We start from the raw sequence: 15,055 nt of genomic DNA, 5'->3' as shown, positions 1-15,055 counted from the left end.
CTGTTGTGATCCAGTAGCATCTCCCACACCCCACCTCCATTCATCCTGCAGCCTCCCGCCCCCCCCCGGGAAGTTTGAAAAAGAGCCTCGGGGAACTGGCAGCGCCCTCCAGCTGCTGCACCCCCCCGGGGTACCAGCACCCTCCTGGCCGCCTTCGGCGCCAGGCTGCCCCGCACCCACCCGCCCCGCCCCGCCGGGGACCGGACTCACCTCGATCTCGAAGTCGGGCAGGCGGAAGGCGGTGCGGAAGAGCGAGCAGAAGTGCGCGATGGCCGGCACTTCCCACCACGAGCGCAGCTCACCCAGCCCGTCCGGCCCCGCCGCCGCCGCCGGCCCCCCGCAGCCGCCGTCCTCCTCCGGGCACATCGCTCCGCCGTCCGACCCCGCGCTCAGCACCGGCCCCGCCGCCGCCCGCGCATGGGGGGCTCTCGGGGCGCTGCTGCCGCTACTGCTGCTGCGGGCGGCCGCTGCCGCGCGGACCCATCCTCCGCCTCCGCCGCCGCCTCCCCGCGCTGCCGCTGCCCTCTCCATACAATGTAACCATCGCACCGCCGGGAACAGATGGGGCCGGGGGGAGGGGCGGGCCGGACCGGGGGCGGGGCCTCGTGCTGGGCGGGCGGGGCCGTGGGCAGGGGCGGGGTCTGAGGGCGGGGGGGACTCCGCGCCAAGGGGGTGGGCGGGGCTTGGGATGCGCGGGTGGGCGGAGCCAAAGGGTGGGGCCGAGGGGGAGACAGTTGGCGTGGGGCACCGCACGCGGCGGGGGCGGGGCTGCCTCCCATCACAACAACGGGCTCTGGCGCTCGTCCCTGCACCCCCTCCTCGCGCCGGGTGCTGCTAGCTCTGAGGTGCCAAGGGCCCTCCACCTCCACGTGCTTCCGGTGCAAAAAATCCAAATATCCATATACATGTCTAATCTAAATCATCCATTCGGTTAGGGGGGATGGTTGGTGGTTTTTTGCATTGAGCGTTTGTGCCCAAAAGCTTGCCAAGGACAATTTTTCCCCACTACTGTAGTAGGTCCAATAAAAGATATATCATGAAGTTACAGGGGAGTAGGTAGGTTGTAGCTGTGCTGGTCTACGGGCACAGGCAGGCAAGGTTCCTTGGGTCAATTGGATCTTTTATTTTATTTAAGTTGGTCTAATAAAAGATACCAGACTCACCCAAAGAACCCTGTCTGCCTCATCCGGTTGTTTACTTAATCATTCAATTGATACCATAAAACTGCACCCCCACCCCATTTTGCTGGAGCTTTTCTCACCCCCAATAAGAGCCCTGGCTGAGTCTTTTGAAGGTGCCCCCCCCAAACCCCAGCACCAACCTGTGCTCAGGACTGCAGCAGAGCTGCTCCCCCCAGGCCTGAGCCTGCCCTCCCTTCCCTGGCTGACATGGAGATGCTGCCCTTGGGCCTGCAAGGGGTGTAGGAGATACCCGCCTGAGTGTAGCAAGAGGAAAACACTGTTCTGCCCCTGGCAGGCCAGGGCAGTATTTTGACAACTTTCTATCCCCCTCGCAGCACACCAGGGCCCTGGACAAGTCATGTCAGGGCTCTTGGACCTCGGTTCCCCCCCCACTTGTAAAATAGGGAGCACCCCTGGTTGTTAAAGTGCTCCCAGACCTACAGGTGGGTGAAAAGCATCCTATGAGAGCCAGGTGTTTGCTCAGGCTCACCCCCTCCAGGCACGCAACTAGGGAGCTGTTCCCAAAGAGATCATTCAGAGATAGAAAATATGACCATCCGTGCTCTCCGGGTTCCACAGACATGGTTGTGCTCCTCATCGGGTCCTGCATACGTCTGCTGTGTCCTGCGTACTCCTTAGGGTTGGTTTCTGTTGGTGAGACTCAGCTATCCTGCTAGCTCCTTGATTTGGGAGGAAAGGGAGCAGGAGATCAGTGATGTCGCTGATTGGCATCGCTGGCATTTGAGATAATGGCAACTGAAATAGAACAGTTCACACCTCTCAGCTACTATTTCAGGCTCCCTCCAGTCTCAGGCATTGGCTTGAGATGTCACTATGTTGGTTTGCATGCTTTTCGCATGCTCAAGGGCTCTTGTTCTGAAAGCAGAGACTCGAGAGAACAAGAAGGCAACTTGAGAGATGTGACACTACACTACACCACCATGGAAGTAAAGCTGTTTTGGTTAGACAAGAAAGTCATAAAGGAGGTCAGACAGCTATATAACATAATGAGTGACCGATGGGAGGTAAATGCTGGGTTCCTGTGCACCCCTTTTCATATGACAAGATCAAGGGCTAGCCAATGGAAATGAAATGCAGCAAATTTAAAATGATAAAGGAAATACTTTGCACTGTGCATAATTAACATATGGCAATTGTTACCATAAGGTTTCATTGAGGCCAAGAGATTAGTAGGACTCAATAAAGGATTAGACGTGTATATGGATATTGAGAACATTGGTTACAGCAGACAGGATATAAATATGTTTGAGAAGGCGTATGAACCCTCAGGCTTCAAGACATAACATAACCACTAGCTGTTGGTGGGGGATTAGTGAGAAATTTCCCTCACCGGCAGGCTATTCAATAATGGTCCACTAAGGGTGTTCTTACACCTTCCTTTGAAGTATCAGGTACTGGCAACAGCAAGATACTGGATACAATGGCCCACTGGTCTGATCTGGTAATTCCTATGTTCTTATGTGGATGGGGGGTATGAATGTCAAAATACAAATGCAGGAGTGACATGGATAAATGCTGCTATATGTGCTACAGGCAAAATCAAGTGTTCCTCAGACACAGACCCTCTTCTCGTGTGTTATAAAGGTCACACCCACAGCAAAAATTTCTCAAGTTCTCTTGTGCTCAACCTTCCAAGATGCCTGCTTAAATATATACTGTCTAGCCAATTTATTATTTACCTTTCCTAAATACAATCTTTGTCTCTCTTTTCTCTGGGACTAAGCCTGCATTTCTTTCCAAAAAAGTTTTGCCTTGGACAGGCGATTTATGATTTACATGAGACCAATATGTTAGACTAAAATGATCCTGCCTCTATTTCAAAAAAGCAGCGACTCAAGACTCAGTATTGAGCAGGGGAGGCTGCTGATCTCTTGTGTATTGTATCTGCCTGCACTGGATTAAACCAGCTGCAGCTACGGTAGAGTAAGTGCAGAGAAGGAGATTGCTGCCTAACAAATACCATTTTAACAACACACAAGATCAGTATAAAACATAAACAACTTTGCATATACAATTTTAGAATGGCAAATCTCAAGCAAAGCCTTCTTCTGGGCAGCTATCAAAACTCTGTAATACCATTTTCCTTCTAAACTCTGTGGAATTTTTTCTTAGAAGTCTCTTACTTACCCCCATTGCTGTGTAGGATAGTTTATTTGTATGTATGTTTCTCTCTACTGACATTCCTCCCTGAATTCCTACAGTGTCCGGCCAGGGCTTATCTTATTGTCGCATCTCCCCTTGTTCTTGACACCAGGTCAAACAGCTTTGTAGCATCCCAGCTCTCTATCCCATTAAGAATTTTGTGAATCTTAATGAAGTCTTCTAATCTCTCTTTTCCAAAGAGCCACAATACTAATTTTGGCTATATTTTTCAAATTAATTTGGCTCCCTCTATCGTCCCTTTTATTTCTACTGTTCCTGTTCCGTTGCTATAATGTCCTTTTTATGAGCGGGTGCTTGCAACTGCCTTCAGCAGTCGTATATATCCTCATACTGCCAGACTCTCATACAGTTCTTAAATTGCTTTTTTCAGATGTGCCTTTAATTTTGTAGGTTTGATTTACCTTCCCTTGCTGTTCAAAGCAGGTCAACACAAACTTTAAAGTTTATTCTTCTTTTTCCTTGTTCACACATACTGCATTTTTATTCTCCTCCATCTACTTAGTATTTCCTTCCCGTAATCAAAGTCTATTATGTCTGGTGTTTCTTGCTCACTTCCATTTGATCACTCTCTTTTTAACTGTTTTTCTTTGCCACCATTAATGCTCTACCTGTTCACTGATTTTCTCCCCTTTGTCATCTTTCTTCACCTACCTCACTGTCCCTTCCACTATTTTTTTTTTTATTTCGTCCCCCCGCAAACCCTTCACTAGGCCTTTGTCTATGCTGACTGACCTTGGCACCAGAATCCTCTGGTAGCAGAAAGTTACTGCCACTGCTGTCAAGGCATATCCCCATTCAGGCTCTTCTGGTGGTTCTGTACAGCTCCACTGCAGGAACTGTACAGGCAGGGCACCAAGGGCACCCTGGAAAAGCATCAGCTGCTGAGGGGACTGCTACAGCTGGCACAATGTACATGAGCATCTACTCTCATTTTCTGCCAATTTTTAGACCAGGCAGAAGCCTTCCTTTGGTCAGAGAGGTGATGTAACTCTCCTGGCCGAAAGAAAGAGTTCTGCCACTGCAGGGGTGCGGTAAATGTAGAGACATTCATAGTTTCTCTATTAGACTTTAATTCTGCTGGCAAAATTATGTTTTGTACCCCAGGGCCCCAGCTGAGCCTACAAAATGTACTGTATAAAACTGCAGTGAGCAAATGCGTCTGATTTGATAGAGCAAAACAGAACCCCACATCTTTGTTGCTTAGAATCAACACAGTATGCAAGTCCTGTTTTCTCAGGAAATCTGCCAAATTCTAAGTGCCAGTAAGAAAAAGTTTCCAGGTGACTTTGGGACTGGTCTCAAGTAAATCATAAATGTCCCAATTTCTGTGTGGGTAAGCCCATCAAGGGGAAAGGAGAAATATTTTCTACTTCCCCTGGAAAGTCTTGAGATATTTGACCTGTTTTGACAAAGATTAAACATAGTGTCAGTTTAATACTGGATATATCTTCTGGCAGGGGACTGTAGCCTGCCCTTGTAGGAGGATGGACTGAGACTGAATAGGTCTGTTCATCTCCAGCTACTGTTACATTATAATCAATAAGGGCCTCTCTTCTTTTTTGTCAATAGCTTCCTTCCCTTGACAATTAGGGTTTCTGTTTTCAGGTTAAAACACACGGAACAGCTTTTCACAAGATATATAGAGAAATATCTGTAATCTACCATTTTGGAGTCCTGGGAAATGTTTGTGGAGGGGTCAGCTGAACCTAAAGTTCTCTGTTCTCAGCAGGACCTCATTCCCTGGAGCATGAGGTTCAGAGTAGTCCAGTATTCCATAAATTAATGGAAAACAATATTTTAAAACAAATTAAAAACCAAACCTCCCTCAAAACATCCATAACCTGTCTTCTTATAAAGACCAGAAATACTGCCCTACATTTCTCTGCATGAATTGCATCAGCTCACTACTCCAGTAGTTCTGAATTTTATTGCTCCCTTGTTTGTATTGACTTCCCTCAATAGTGTTGCCTGCGAATCTCATTGTCTTTTCTCCAAACTCCTTCATCTTATTCACTGATGTATAAAATAGAAAAGAATTACAATCTAGTCACCTTCCTATACCCCAAGCTGATTTTGTTCACCAGAGCCTTGTCTCCAATTCCTTTTTTCCCTTATGTTTTCTGTTCCTTTTGTTCTAGATTTGGTGGTTTATATGACACAATTCAGGAACTTTCCATGGAAAAAAGACTGTATCTGAAATGCAGGACTTAGTATCTGGGGTCTAGGTTCCATTTGCTGGGTATGCTACAGTTTCTCTTAGTGACCTTGGGCAAATTGCTTATACACCCTTCCTTAATTTTTCTACTGGCAATGTAGTGATGATGATATTAGCTGATATGGAGGGGTAGAAAGGGTGCCAGGGTCAAAAGCAGTAAAAAAGTAAGAATTCAGGGCAGAGACCCCATGGCTTGGCTGTTGACATGAGGAAGTTGCAATGGAATGAAAGAGGTCAGAAGCTCAACTGGAGAGCATCCAGGATGGAGTTAAAAAGGAGGAACATAAGACAATGTTCACAGACTTTGTCCTCTGTGAGTTTGAAGGTGAAGAGAAAAAAGGAGTTGCTGGGATGGCAGTCAGAGAGGAAGATGACATCAAGGGCGGGGTTTTGGGGAATGTGAAAGAACTGAGCATCGTTGTACTGCGAAGGAAAGGAACCAGAAGAAAAAGGGTGAAGAGGTGGGAAGAGTATATGATGAGACTGGAAACTGAGAAGATCAGGGGACAGTGTGGCTTGATCAGTGAGGCAGATGCAGGAATGAGGAGACAGCTGGAGATAAAATTTGCTTTCAGTAACAGAAAAGTAGTAAAAAGTGGAAAGAAGAAAGCCCGGATAGAAGTTGAGGATCTCCCATTTGGAAGAAGCTGTCAGTATCAAGGGAGGTGACTCTAAGTGTGAGGGAGGATTTTAGGAAGGAATCAAAAGCACACAGGAGTTAGGGATTGCTGGCATGAGAGCCAGTAAGAGTGGAGAAATAGCACTGCTTGAGGAGGAAGATGGCAGCCCTAAAGGAGGAGAGAACAAATATGCACTGAAGGAAGTTTGTTGTAGTTTTTGTTTTCTTCCTGCCTTCTTCACAGGATAAGAAGAGAGGAAGCAGGGATGAGCCAACTTCGAGGAGCAATGAGGAAGCAGTCTAAACACCTGCTTCTGGGACAGGGCGGAGCAGGGGGTGGAGCTGAAGGTGTCAGAAATCAAGTGTAGTGTGAAACTGGAGGTAAGAGAAAGGTTTTGTGGAGGAGAGGGGGAGACATTGAAGGAGAAATGTGGAAGGCAACTCAGAAATGGAGCAGTGTTTAATGAAGACAGGGTCAAGCAGGTGGCTGTTTTGGTGAGTGGCAGAGTTAATGCAAGGCCTTAGGTCAAACAAGAAGGTGAGGTCAGAAAGATGTGAAATGAGAGGCTTGGACAGTAGAATAGTGTGGAAGTTTAAGTTATCAAGGAAAAGGGTGGGGGAGTATGAAGAAAGGGAGAGCCAGATGTTCATATCAGAGAAAAGGGTGGTTGGGGAGGAGTTGGGTGGGCACAGATGACAGCTGTGTGGAGGCAGAAAAGAGAATAGGGCCTGGCTGGCTGTTGCTTGAAAAAGTGGGAATGAAGAGGAGTGTGAAGCACAATAGCATTAAAGAAGCCTGGCATCCCTGACACTTTTATGTCCTGCCTATGGTGGAGTCAGACATGCACAGTATCTACTGCTTAAACCAGATGCATGATGCTTGAATCTTTAGCTGTGCTTTAACATATGCATGACTACAAATTCTAGCTTGGATACATTTGTTCCTAGTTGTGTTTAACCCTGGGCTGCAAGGGATTATACATGAGCCCTAGAGCCCAGGGTTAAATGAGACTAACAACAGATGTTTGTGTCTCATCTGCACAAGAACTTGCAATATTATTTAGTACGTATTCATCAACACATCAGCTGTTGACATATCTTACTTGCTATACATTTTAGAGTGGAGTTAGAAAAGTTAAGTTTCATATTTATTCTGCCATTAGGACTTTTAAAGCCAATTTGTTCAGTGTACAAATTAATATAAACGCACTTGCTCTTGTAAACCTGACCTTCTGAAAAATTTATCAGTGCCCTTTCCACTTCTTGCAACATCACCAGTAATTAACTGTAGCTGAAAGTGTTGCTGATGCTCTGTGAGGTAAACATGGGAAAGTGTGGAGGAATAAATTTACCTGCTATTGAATTTCAGCCCTTCTGAGGTGAAATATAACATTAGTTTAATAGCACACTGCAGTTTTGGAGAAAAAATTAGCAATACCACAGCAAATTTTAACTTTATGTATATTTTGGGTAACCAGAAAGTAACTACCCAGTGGAAATTTGGCTAGGACAGCTTTGGTAATGCCTGTTTTCCACTCTGGCTCTTCTGCTGTATGTTTAACTAGGAGATCTAAGCCTGAGGTCTCAACAGATTTTCTGCTCCTAATCCACTGGGGTTGAAAACCACAGGTTGTAACTTGATGTTTTGTCCCCTAGAGAGCAATCAACAGGCTAACGATAATCTGTGGCAATGGATTTTTAGCAGTGGAATCTGGACCTTTCAGACTCCTCCTAGATCAAAGAGTAGAACGGAAATGAGCCCAATGTGCATCTGTTCTTCTATGGTCAGCCATGCATACAGCTGAGGCAGAGGGTGACTGCTGAGCACTAATATGTACATCTGGCACAGAAAAAAGTCAGAAATGTACTGGCCTGAACACCAGCAATCTGAAAGACAGAAGCTAACAATCTGACTTGGAACTCTAGATGGGAAGCAGAGCAGAGAAACATGCAAACCCTACTGCTTTCAGGTCTTTCCAGGTTTGTTGTCTCTGCTTCAGCTGTCTTCTGCTATTCAAAAGGCAACACTGGCTCAGCATAAAGAAACAGATTATTTAATTGTTTGCAGTCCACTAGTTAGCAATGGCACTACTAGTACTGACAGAGAGGAATGGGCACCTCATTCACTTTGGTACTGGTTCTTATAGACCACTTCAGGACACCCAGGGAGAAACTCATTGGGATTCAATACTGAATCTTTGGTCTGTTCTGCCCAGGTGTAATGAGCTGCAGAAGCAAGACATTCAGAAGCAATAAGACTAGCCCCAGAATGAAGTGGAGAGAACGCTTCTCAGCATGTCAGTGTTCCACGCATAGAAAAATTCCCCATCAAACAGCTACAGGGGAGGTGAAGTACTTTGCTTTGGGGGAATTAAAACAGCATTTTGATTACAACTGAAATCCATTTGGTTCTCAGTTATAACATACTGCTGCATACAACTGTTCTGCATTCCTCAATTCCCAGATGAGTATACACCCCTTTAGACTCCCTTGATTCTAACAAAACTTCCACACCCTGACTTCCAAGACAGAATGTAAGAGGAAGCAAGTTTTATCTCACACCATGGATCTAACAAAGGCTACTATTGGAGGTTTGGCAGTGTAACTTTCTTCATAGGACAAGAGGGTTTAATCTGATGCCTCCTTACCTAATGTAAGGAAATGCAACTTCCATATAAGCTTCTGGGCGAAATTCAGTGTTAAGGTAAATGGTGGAGTGAGTTACACTGGGTTAATTAATAAAGCAGTATAGCTTGAGGGCTAGAAAAGTAACTGCCAGGAAGGTATAAGATAAAACAGTCCTTTGCCAACACTTCATTTAACACACACCTGTTACTTGCTTTTCCGGCTCCACTGTGTTCTTGGCGTGCACAGCCCCTGAATGTCAAGTTGGTTTAAGTTAATTTTACTTTACCAGAATCCCTTTTCTAGCCCACTCATACCCCTGTTTATTATTCCTGAATTTGACTAAAGGAACATAGGTCTTTCTCCTTACATGGCCGTTTAAGTAGAATTTAGATAGAAGGTATTTTAAATCCTTCTTAAATCCTTAATAATTTGACTGGAATACTGGATTAGATTGGTACATGGCCTGGAAACTAAATAGTACAATGTGGAGCAATGAGTGTCCATCTGGAAATCCTGAGTTCTCATCACAGCTCTTCCACTGTCAAACTTAACTACCCCATTATACTAAACACAACAGAGGAAATTTCTTCATGAGTTCCAAGTATAGGGAGACTGATTCTCTTGGCCTTGGCATAAGGTCTGGTCTATAGTAAGGAAACTTGCCCAGATATATAACAACATTGATTCAGCTCCTGGTTCCAACCTCTAATGTATATGCTGGCTTATCTTAATTCAATGCATTTAATGAAGCTAAATTAGCATAAACACAATTTAAATTAGTTTATGTGCATATGAATTAACATTTGATAGCAGTGTAATGGAATACATTTGAATAGCTTCCACTGGCACAACTAACAGGCATTTCTAAAGTGAGACTAGTTCTACTCAAGTAATTTGAAGATGTTGTGGGGTATATAACAAATGTGACAAAAGTTCCAGGCCACTGTGGGCAGCTTGTATGTCTGCTACAGTTGGTTGATTCATGGAGCGAGGGGATTCTAACTGGTACAAGGACAAAGAGATGCGACTGGTGGTTAATTCAGTCATCTCTAGACCCTTCCCAGAATAGTCTTATTCTTAACTAGTGACTTACAGAATGTCTAGGCCCCACTCAGCCAACCTGTTTAAGAAAATCTTCAAACCTCTGGAGGAGAACAGTCTTGAAATTAAGGGGCATTTCCACAGGCTTCACTGGTCATTAGAGCAGACCTTATATGCTGGAAGCCTTCGCCCCACTGTTTCTTTCCATCATTTCAAACATCTGTGATTAAAGCTGCTGGAATATAGACCCAGTGCTTCCCGAGTGCTGGACTGACTGAACAGTGGGCCTGATGACAATTGTTACCCGAAAGACATAATGCCATTCCTTCCACACACTGATTTATGCTTGGAAGTAGAATTATCTAGGCTTCATCTCTCTGCAAAGAGGCATGAGGACAACCAACAAGATTACTTTCTATGGCACCTGAACCAAACATCAGGCATTCTGCCCAAGAAAACAAAATGGTTTGACCCTTCAGGCTTTTGGTCCCACCTCCAGGGTACGTCTGACTGTTAAGTGCAGGATTTGGAGCCATGAGTATATTCAACACTTTTGCCACTGCTTAAATGTATAATTTTTTAGTGCTGGCTCATAGTACTGGATCCAATAGCCCTAAAAGCTGACGCTATCTGCAAGTCAGGTACAACATGGATGATAGCAGTGAAGGCTTACTTTACATTGTCCTCTTCAGTTCAATCTCCATCTGTATATATGCCTAATGTAATCCTTATGTTGTCTGCTGTGACCATTGTTCAGGAGCAACCTCTATTTACCAGTGTCTGGGTTCAGACCACCAGCCCCAGACCATTAAATTGTCAAAGGGGATGCCAAATTTTTAACACTAGTTGAGTTAGACTAGTAGCCTATAGGTAGAAGACTCCAAGAGCTATCGATTCCTCTGGCTTTTTAGATGTTTACTTCCATCTTGCCAGAAGCTTTAAGCTCAGTCCTTTGCTTACCATGCTATTCAGACAGCAACACAAAAACCAAAGAAATGAGTGAGACAACTAGCACCCATCATAGCAAGACATGAGTGTAAGGCATTATGAACGCAGGCAGCCACCAGGGTAGGTTAGCTGTACAGTGTAAGCTAACCTACCCTGAAACCAGTATCAAAATTAGAGAACTGCAATCAAGAACCAGAGTCAGGAGTGCAGAGCCAAAGTCAGAGCTGAGGTCTAGAGCCAAAATTAGGGCTGTAGACCTAAAGTTGGAGGTAAGTAAGAGGTTTCAAGTGGGCCAGATGCACAGCAGAGATCTGTTCCCAGATAGCTTGTTGCTGTCTGCTCTGGTTTATAAAGGCTTTTGTGGGTCAGGGCCTTTTTCTGTTTTGAGATGTCTCAGTTAAGGCCCTGATCACTTCTAGTTAGGTCTTGGGGCTAAATCCTCTCCCACTAGGCCCATGCTCATTACCGTGAGATGGGAAAGTCCAACATAAACTCTGACTTCACATTTCCATTCTGACCTGCAGAATCTCCTGCATTTCTAGTTGTGGGTCCCCCAGATGCCTCTATCTATTTTGATCCTTATCTGCAGCCACGTGTGTGAAATTCAAACTGAGAAGCAGGAAAAGTATCCTGACAGTGAGATGCATTAGACTGTGAAATAGCCACTCAAGGGAAGTGGTGGAAGCCTTGTTGCTTGGATTATTATAAAATTAGACTTGACAAAACATTAGTAAATATGTGATAGAGAAGAGCCCCACATTTGCTGGGAGATGTGGTGGATGATGTAATGTTTCTTCTGTGTCCAATCTCTCTGCTTTTGAGTCATGAGCTCCCACATACTGCTTTGCTAATTTCCCCCATGCCTGACTTGCAGCAAGTCTTTTTTTTTCTGCTACCAGTCTCTCACTCATGCTTTGCACCCCTATTCCTGATATATGGTGCACTCTTCTGTCCAGGCCATTAGGCCAAGATATTCAAAAGCAAATAAGTTAGATTCCTAAGACCATATTTTGGCAGCTAAGTAAGAGGTCAGATTTTCAATACTTCTCAACATCCAGCAATTCCCATGGATCTTTCCTTTGTCCTTTCTGTGCCTTTATTAACTGTTTCAGTCCAGCAGATGGGCTGCAGATTTTGATCTCAGCTACAGCTGCATAAAACAAACTGCCTCCATTGACATCAACTGGGGTGACCCCAACTTTAAGTCGATATAAGTGAGAGGCAGATGATCCCCAAAAGACAGAAAGGCTTTGATTTATAAGTACAGACAAATCCCTACAGTGACATGCTATTAGATTGAAATAAAAATGTTATTCTTTACCATTAGAGGGAGATAGGCTTGAGGGTTAAAATGTGAAGTGGTCAAGCTATTAACCTTCTAATTTAGAAGCAATGGTCACTAAATTATGGGGCATGTCTCCTTCCTCCTCCTCCCAAGAATGGCCCTTTGAAGATGATACTAGTTTGTTATGTGAACAAGCAATAAAGTGTAATTAATCCTGCTCTGAAAATATGATCAAATACGGGCAGTGAGTCACAGCTGAGCCTGAGGGGGTAAAGGAACTTAAATCAGGGAGCTGGAGTGTCAGACAAATAGAAAATCCTAACCTCCCAGTCTCTCTCCCTCCTGCTCAACCTCTAACCCAAAGCTAGGCCCTATCCCTTCCTGTCATATCAACCATACCACCCTGAACTAGTCTTCAGATACCATGGTGATGAGCATGGAATAAAAAAAGCCTTCTTAGTGTGAAATCCTGTTAGATCTCATAAGATAGGTTGGGTCAATACCTGGTTGGGGGTCTTCGGAGAGCACAGGAAGTGATTCAGTAGCCTTTTCAAGTTGGTCCTGAGTCAACCTTACTTATAATGCTGGGGGGTGGTACTGTGTTTTCAGGGGTCCTGTCTTTCAGAGATGTGATATCTAGGTCCTGACCATTCCTGGTAGTTAAAAATCCCATAGCACTGACCTGCAAGAGCAGCAGTGTAAACCTCAATATTCTTTTCAAATTATGTGAGAAATTACATTCTGCTGGTCTACCACAATTCTAAACAGTTTTAGTTGAGGGAAGTTATTGTTCCTTTTCCCTATTAAAAATTCATGTTACAGATCATGCTTTATTCCAGAAGTGGCTGTGTTTCTAGGAGGAGGAAATACTTCTTGTTCATACATTTAATAGGCTTCTAGGGTTGGAAGGAACCTGTTAGATCACTGAGTCTGACCCCCGGCTCTGGGCAGGAAAGAGTGCTTGTCTAATCTCCTTTTAAATACCTCTAAGGTACGGGAAAGCATCACTTCCCTTTGAAGCCCATTCCATATTTTGGCAACCATCACCATAAAGAATTTCATCCTGGGGTCCAATCTAAATCTGCTCTCCTTCAGTTTATGACCGTTGTTTCTAGTAACCCCAAGGGGCAACCTGGTAAACAGAGTATCCTCTATTCACTGCTGACCCCCGCAGTGAGTTTGTAGACAACCACAAGATCACCTCTCAGCCTTCTTTTGCGGTGGCTGAAGAGATTCAGGTCCCTCAGTGTATCTTCATAGGATCTTACCTGAGGGTCTTCAACTATACGAGTAGCCCTCCTCTGAACCCTTTCCAGGTTATCCATATCAGTATACCAGCCAAGCAGGTATATTCTTGAAGTGCAGTCCAAAAATGGACGCAGTACTCCAGCTGCAGCCTCATCAATGCCACATAGAGGGGAAGTATAACCTCCCTAGACCTGCTTGTGATGCACCTACTAATGCAAGAAAGAGTGCTGTTAACCTTACTTATTACCTTGTCACATTGGCGACTCATGTTCATTTTTGCATCCACTATGACTCTGAGATCCTTTTCCCCTCCGGCACTACTTAGAATCGTACTTCCCAGTCTATAGGTGCATTGGTGATTCTCTCTCCCCAGATGCAGCACTTTGCACTTATCTTTGTTAAACTGCATCCTATTCTGATCCGCCCGTTTCCCCAGTACATCCAAATCCACCTGAATTCACTCCCTACCTTCTAGTGTGTTTACTATAGTTGGTGTCATCTGTCAGTTTGGACAGAGGACTTTCTACACTCTCATCCAAATCACTGATGAAGATATTGAACAGTATTGATCCAAGGATAGAGCCTTGGGGACACCACTGCCCACATCTCTCCAGGTAGAAATCAACCCATCCACCACCACTGTGGTGTCCCATAAGCCAGGTTCCCACCCACCTGACTGTGACAAAATCCATGTCACAGCTACATAGTTTATTTGTAAGCATTGGGTGCAACACTGTCAAAACTCTTTTTAAAATCCAAGTAAATAACATCCACCTCTACTTCTGCATCTAAGCCCTTTGCGACCTGGTCATAAAAAGAGACCAGGTTAGTCAGGCAGGATCTGCCTAGTATAAACCCATGCTGGTTGCCCCTTAGCATTGTATTATCCGCTGGCCCCCCATAAATGTGATCCTTTATGATTTTTTTCTAAGGTCTTGCCAAGAATAGAGGTGAGGCTAACTGGCCTATAATTACCCAGGTCCTCCTTCCTCCCTTTCTTGAAAATAAGAACCACATTGGCCCTTTTCCAGTCATAGATTTCATAGACATTAGGGCTAGAAGGGACCTCGGGAGATCATCGAATCCAGCCCCCTGCCCAAAGGGCAGGAAGTCAGCTGGGGTCATAGGATCCCAGCAAGATAAGCATCCAATTTACTCTTGAAGGTGTTCAATGTAGGTGCTTGAACCACCTCCGCTGGCAGACTGTTCCAGACCTTGGGGGCTCGGACAGTAAAGAAATTCTTCCTTATGTCCAGCCTGAAACGGTCTTGGAGGAGTTTGTGACCATTCGACCTCGTCATCCCTTGGGGCGCTCTGGTGAACAGACGTTCCCCCAGATCCTGGTGTTCACCCCTGATAAACTTATAGGTGGCCATCAGATCACCCCTGAGCCTGCGCTTTTCCAGGCTAAAGAGTCCCATGGCTCTCAGCCTGTCATCGTAAGATCTGTTTTCCTGACCTCTGATCATGCGCGTGGCTCTCCTCTGGACTCTCTCAAGCTTCTCCACATCCTTTTTGAATTGTGGAGCCCAAAACTGGACGCAGTACTCCAGCTGCGGCCTCACCAAGGCCGAGTACAGGGGGAGAATGACGTCCCGGGATTTGTTCGAGAAGCATCTATGGATGCACACCAGCATTTTGGTTGCTTTACTAGCCACAGCATCGCATTGCAGGCTCATGTTCATCTTGTGGTCAATGATGACCCC

General features: G+C 45.1%; 1 protein-coding gene across 2 annotated transcripts in view; it reads left to right on the top strand.

The window, feature by feature from the left end:
- The first annotated feature begins 215 nt into the window (after positions 1 to 215).
- Positions 216 to 15,055, top strand: part of ADA2 (adenosine deaminase 2) — a 68,855-nt gene continuing 54,015 nt past the window's right edge. The window contains exon 1 of one of the 2 annotated variants that reach the window (XM_090043459.1): positions 216 to 536. In XM_090043459.1, the coding sequence (XP_089899585.1) occupies positions 269 to 536 (268 nt within the window). In that variant the 5' untranslated portion in view covers positions 216 to 268. The remainder of the gene's footprint in view (positions 537 to 15,055) is intronic. The other variant, XM_090043456.1, reaches the window with a different exon arrangement.

Source organism: Crocodylus siamensis, chromosome 4 (assembly GCF_052110815.1).
Source record: "Crocodylus siamensis isolate JL-2025a chromosome 4, ASM5211081v1, whole genome shotgun sequence".
In the NCBI taxonomy this organism is placed as follows: Eukaryota; Metazoa; Chordata; order Crocodylia; family Crocodylidae; genus Crocodylus; species Crocodylus siamensis.
The sequence above is the reverse complement of the archived record's forward strand: the minus strand, read 5'-3'. Positions and strand labels throughout refer to the sequence as shown.